Source organism: Pholis gunnellus, assembly GCF_910591455.1.
Source record: "Pholis gunnellus genome assembly, chromosome: 3".
Taxonomy (NCBI): domain Eukaryota; kingdom Metazoa; phylum Chordata; class Actinopteri; order Perciformes; family Pholidae; genus Pholis; species Pholis gunnellus.
Genome location: NC_136529.1, coordinates 4,197,973 through 4,203,909, shown reverse-complemented (window position 1 = coordinate 4,203,909; position 5,937 = coordinate 4,197,973). Strand labels below are relative to the sequence as shown.

Sequence of the window (5,937 nt, the reverse complement as noted above, 5' to 3'; positions counted from 1 at the left end):
GAAGTAACGCGTGAAAGCCGACACGGGACGCGAGAAGCCGTGCCGCAGCCTGTGCTTGATATTTCTCCCCACCTGGAGGATAACTTTGATCCACCGTCTCGATCCCCGGACTACAGAGGCTCTGCAGCGGGAATGTGACAGCTGGCTTGGGCCACTGCAGGGAGCGATAATCGGTGCACGCGCTCGGTGTCTATTTTGGGGTGAGCGCACGGCCAGACTATGCAGCATCATTTGGACATTGGGGCGCATTACTATGCTCCGGAGGCTCCGCTGCACGACCACAGGACTCACCGCTACAGGAGTTTCATGATAGAGGAGATCCTGACCGACCACCCGGAGCACAAAGCGTCGGCTCCGGCCGGGGAGCTGCTTAAATTTGGGGTGCAGGCACTCTTGTCCGCCCGGCCTTTCCATAACCATCTGGGTAAGAGGCGGCTGTGCGCGATGAATGAGTAGAACGTGGCGATGTGAGAGAATTGAAGATAATAGATAATAATATAATATATGTAATATTTGTAAATATATAGTATTAATAAGGATAACACAGATTTAAATTAAAATTATTTGTACATGCATATAACATTTTAAAATGCGTATTTTGCTCCTGAATAAAAAAGAGTCTTTCGAGGGAAAATAATTAAACCTTTGACACATGCAGGATTAAAAAAAAAAATCGAATTGCAGCTAATGATTTGCAACAATTATGCAAGAGTGACATATAACCGACATTATCGAGTAAATGTGTCAGTTAAAGGAGACAACCGGGGCCAATTCAAGTGTATTGAATATAATAGGAAACGTTACATTTTGTTTGTACTTGGGGGAAGAAAACACGATTAAATTAAATGATATTCAAATAAAATAAAATACGATATATATGTTTAAGTTGAATAAGTAAATTGTGGATTCTCGGTCAGGTTTCAGTATAATCAGTGGATAAAAAGAACAAAATGATTCTAAATGTTGTATTATTTACTGATGTTTAAAAAGAAATATTTTCAAAATATGATGTGGCCAAGCGTTATAATAAGTCATCTGCATTCATATTTGTATATTGTAGATTTATTTTGTTGATATTTATTTACTGACTTCATCATTAAACATATTCCCACTTGAACTGATGTTAAAATTGATCTAGGCCTACATGTAAACAGCTGAAATTATAGTTTGTATCCAGCTGGTTCCTGCCTTATTAAAAATACAGATGCATAGATCTGTTTTTGAATAGAACACAATACTAAAGAAATAACATGACAACATGTCTATTCAAAACGTTTCAGGGCATTCAAGTACATGAGGCCCCATCGTTGTTGCTAGTTTAACCTAACTGCATATTCATATATAGGTGACATATAACCGAGAGTAATAGAAATCGGCCCTGAAGTCTGTCGTTAGAAATGTGTGTGGCGCCGATGGAACAACCACACACCCATCAGACTGGTCTAACCCCGTCCTGAAGCTAACCTAAACTAGCTAGCAGTAACTTGAGCTATACTAACAACAAGCCTCTCCGTGTGTTTGCCCCCCCCCCCCCCGGTCCCTCCAGTCCTAAAAGCTGACCAGACGAGCCTCCTCAAGTTCCCCATGTCCCCGCTGTCCTGCTCGCTCGGCTCCCCGCTCAGCGCCCAGCTCCTGTCCGCGGCATCGGGCCTGCAGATCGGCGGCCCGGCGTCTCACCACCTGCCGCTGGACCTGCACCTCCGCGGGAAGCTGGAGCACGGGGCCGACGGAGGAGGCAAGAGCAAGAAGGGCCGCCGGAGCCGCACCGTGTTCACCGAGCTGCAGCTCATGGGGCTGGAGAAGCGCTTCGAGAAGCAGAAGTATCTGTCTACGCCCGATAGGTGGGTCTGCGAGACTGGTTGATTTTACCGCCCTTATAGCCAACATTTTGACTCGAAATAACTGTCACTATTTTATTTAATATATATATTATTAATTGATTTGTTTTCCTTATTAACCGTAAAATGTTAGGCCTATATTTTTTGTAAACGCTTCCCCCTACAATTATGTTTTAAAGTCTTCTTTGCAATGCTGAAATACTTGTATTGTGTTCCTCTAAAATTAATCAAGTGCAAACACGTGGAGTCAAAAAAACTACCCACCAAACTACAATATGTTGCCAACATTTTCACAACAACAGGCAATGTTTTAATTTAGGGGTTTATCAAAATGCAAAGGGAAATTGTTTGCAAGCAGCAATTGGTAACCCTGTCAGCATAAAATACTTAAAATAATTTATTATGCTGAGTTATTAGAAGCGACTGATCATGTGTCTATAATACAGACAATAGAAACAAAGCTCAAGCAGCATGATTCGATGTGGAGTTATTGATCGTATTGATGTATCTGTTCCTCACAGAATAGACCTGGCTGAGTCTCTGGGCCTCAGTCAGCTGCAAGTGAAAACATGGTACCAGAACAGACGGATGAAATGGAAGAAAATTGTAAGTTATTCCTCATTGTGGTGATGATGGTGATGATGATTACGATTATGATGATGATGATGATGATGCGGTAGTGGTCATTTTATATGAGGTTAGGCCTGAACAAAAAGACAAAAACAGCTAGTAGTCTGTTTTGTGTTATTTCAACAGATGTTGATGGAAAACCTATAGTTGAGTGAATGCATCACAGTGTTGGAGATGATTTAAAGGCCTGTTTGGGACCTTTTTAGGAGATCAGATGACATTTGTCATTCATTTAATTTGGATTACATTGATAGACTGTAACTGTATGTGTTGTATGTGTTGGTGTGAGTCCCTCTTCTTCTTCTTTATGTGAACGTACATCATCAAATGATTTCTCTGCTCATGTTGAACACGCAGGTGTTGCAGGGGGGAGGCCTGGAGTCCCCCACCAAGCCAAAAGGCCGCCCGAAGAAGAACTCCATCCCCAGCAGCGAGCAGCTCTCCGAACAGGAGCGAACCGCCGCCGACCGGCAGTCCGAAGGATCGAGCTCCCACTCGGAGAACGCTCAGGAGGAGTGACCCCTCCCCGGGCCGCGCGGACACTCCAGGCTCTACACACGTGCAGAGCATCCGGGGACACTTGGCGTGATTTTTGTTTTTTCTTCTACCGGATGGAGCAGGAAGGCGCCGGTGCTTCTTTAGCTGGACCGTCTCGCGCAGGCTCCAAAGAAGGCTCGCGGGCCCCTTTGCAGGATAGCCTGAATTGTTAACACGCGCCGACATCCTCCAGCAGCCGCGTGTTGTTGTTGTTGTTGTTTTTTTACCACGCGCTCCCCTCGTGGTGAACTTGCTGCTGTTGAGGAGGGAGCTCAAACCTTCGCAGTAGGTCTACCCCTTTATATTCGACGGAGATCCGTGTTTTTGCATTCCCTTTGTGTAACTATGCTATGTCTAGTGATTAAATATATTTTCACAATTATACTGTTCTCTGTTTAGGCAGCCTCATGAGAACAAGTGGATGTGATGATGGTGATGATGGTGATGATGATGATGATGATGATAGCTTACAGGCTCATCAGTCAGTCGCGTTCTAATAAGGTTACATATCTCCATGTTGCATTGTCGCTCCCCACGCGTTCCTAATACCAGCCAGGCTTATTCAGGGTTTCCGGCTGCTGGTTGGGTGCATTCTTGTTCCGATGCAGATTCATGATTGTGTTGTGTGAAAGAGAGGAAGTGATGCTGACTCTTCCCACTGATGAAAAATACACATTTTCTGCTGCAGGTGGAGAAAACATATTCCCTGCTCAAAGTGTTAAGGCTTTGCTTTAATTTATTTTTCTACTTCAAAGGCCCAGTGTTGTATTCACATGATTCATCTTACTGATGTGTGTTTGAGCTAAAGCAGAGAAAACCTCCATTTCAATTTCTTTATTTCTTTTTATATATTTCTTTTTTTGCCAACGGACACGTTTCTTATGCTGCGGTGTTGGTTGTTCTTGGATGCGCGTTTAAAAGCAACAGTCACACCACACAGAGATCTGATTTTTATTTATTTGACTTTGTTTTGTTTTTTACGAGTTAACATTGAACGTCATCAGCTCTTAAAGACCAGACACAGGTTTAATAACTTGAATAACTATTTATTAGTATCAACGGTAACAGCAGGTCGGCTTTGACGCGCAGCTTTTTTAAAACATGATTTTAATAATTCCTTGATGTCGAGGCGACCTTTTCTTTTATTCGAACCCTCATCCTACCACAGAGCTTCTCTTTGTCATATCTCACCTGCTTTATTCCAGCATTTACATTTTAAATCCTTCTATTGGTAATTGATAAAAAAATAACAATGCTTTCACGTCCAGAGGGACAAAAGCACCCAAATCAGTTTGAATAGATCAAATAGCTTTAATTTAAAGTATCACACACACACACACACACACACACACACACACACATACACACACACACACACACACACATTTCCTCACGTGCTCTGTTTAGTAACACGAATTAATTAACTGCTACTTTCCTGAAATAATATAAATGTTTTTTTCCTTGTATTTGTTTACGTACGGTAATATTTCTATGCTACTTTCTTGTTTTCTAGAACATATTAATATGCTTCTAAAAAAAGTTATTTAAATCAGATCAATAAAGCCACCCGTTACAGGCCTTAAATATCTTTAATAACCTTCTAAATGCGCGTTTTTACGGTTTGTTTCACTTCTCGTTTCATGTGAATATAAATATTGGACTCAGTGCTTATTCATACAGTAAACGTGGGTTGCTCAGCTCTCTAATCAAAGGAAACATGAAGTATGTATTTGGCGCTCGCTGCGTCAAAAACAAACTTCTGTGCGTCTGAAACATGAAAACAAGTGGATCTGTCACGTGACCTCACATCGGGTCGGCAGCACACGACCACGTTTCATTTAATGGGCTCATAGTCTCGCGCTCTTTATTCTACTATATTAGAACGGCCGATTGGTGGTGTGAATGAACAGAGCGGACGCAGCTGAGGACAACAGTGTTTCATATTAATTTAAAGTGGAAGCGGAGCACGCGCTCCAACATGCAGGCTCTTATCATGCATCATACTGATTGAGAACAGTGTTAACACCCTACAGTCTGTCACACAACGATACACACCTGTTTGATCAAGACATATTGTCAAAAACCCAATAAGTAAATGACTGTTATAATAAAACTTCCATCAAGTCATGGTTGGTTTACTGCTACATGTGCTTAAGCTTGTAATAATAATACTAATTATAATAATTGTAATAGGAACAATAAACTGTATTAGTATAGCACCTGGCGTACAAGAAATGCAGCACATAGTGCTTTACAATCAGAGAAGATGAACCTAAAACAGGGATAGAGAGGAATGATTGGAATAACAATACTTGGTGATAAGATTCAAATTAAAATGAGGTCAAATCAAAATAAGATTATGCATAACACGATATGGAAAATAGAACCCACTGAATTATAATAATACTATTCAAATGATCCACATTTGCAGCATGCATATATACATTAATACACACTGCAGCATCATCGTAAGGTCTCCATTCTCCACATCAGGAGTGGAGAAAACCAGTATTTATGTCAATTAAAATAATGAGAAAAAAAGATTGCTAATAATAATAAAAATAAATCCTCAGCCAATAGGCTACTCTGTAGACACAGATGTATTTGGGCACCGTTCAAACTTATCAACTTGTAAAAAATAGCAATAACGCAAACGTTTCACTCTTACTTTGTAGACAAAATAATTATATTTATTATGAAAAATTATGCCAAATCAAGAGACACTGATGGCTGAAGTGATTTAAAAAAAACATCTGTGTTTTGATGACAGCAAACGTTCCTCAAAACGTCATGAAAACAGCTCATTCACTTTTGCGTCAGAAAACAACTGAATGCAACTGTGCAGCTTGTTAAATGCGTCGTGGTGTGAAAAGCAGCTCAAACACTGGAAACATTGAATTAAACGTTTTGGGACTTCAGTTCCCACGTTTTG

General features: G+C 41.0%; 1 protein-coding gene across 1 annotated transcript; it reads left to right on the top strand.

The window, feature by feature from the left end:
- Positions 1 to 219: 219 nt before the first annotated feature.
- On the top strand, positions 220 to 2,987 carry barx1 (BARX homeobox 1; the record flags this gene model as incomplete). The annotated part of the gene is made up of 4 exons (XM_079184071.1): positions 220 to 424; positions 1,547 to 1,841; positions 2,360 to 2,444; positions 2,826 to 2,987. The coding sequence occupies 4 exons, from the start codon at positions 220 to 222 to the stop codon at positions 2,985 to 2,987; spliced, it is 747 nt and encodes a 248-aa protein (XP_079040197.1).
- Positions 2,988 to 5,937: the final 2,950 nt, after the last annotated feature.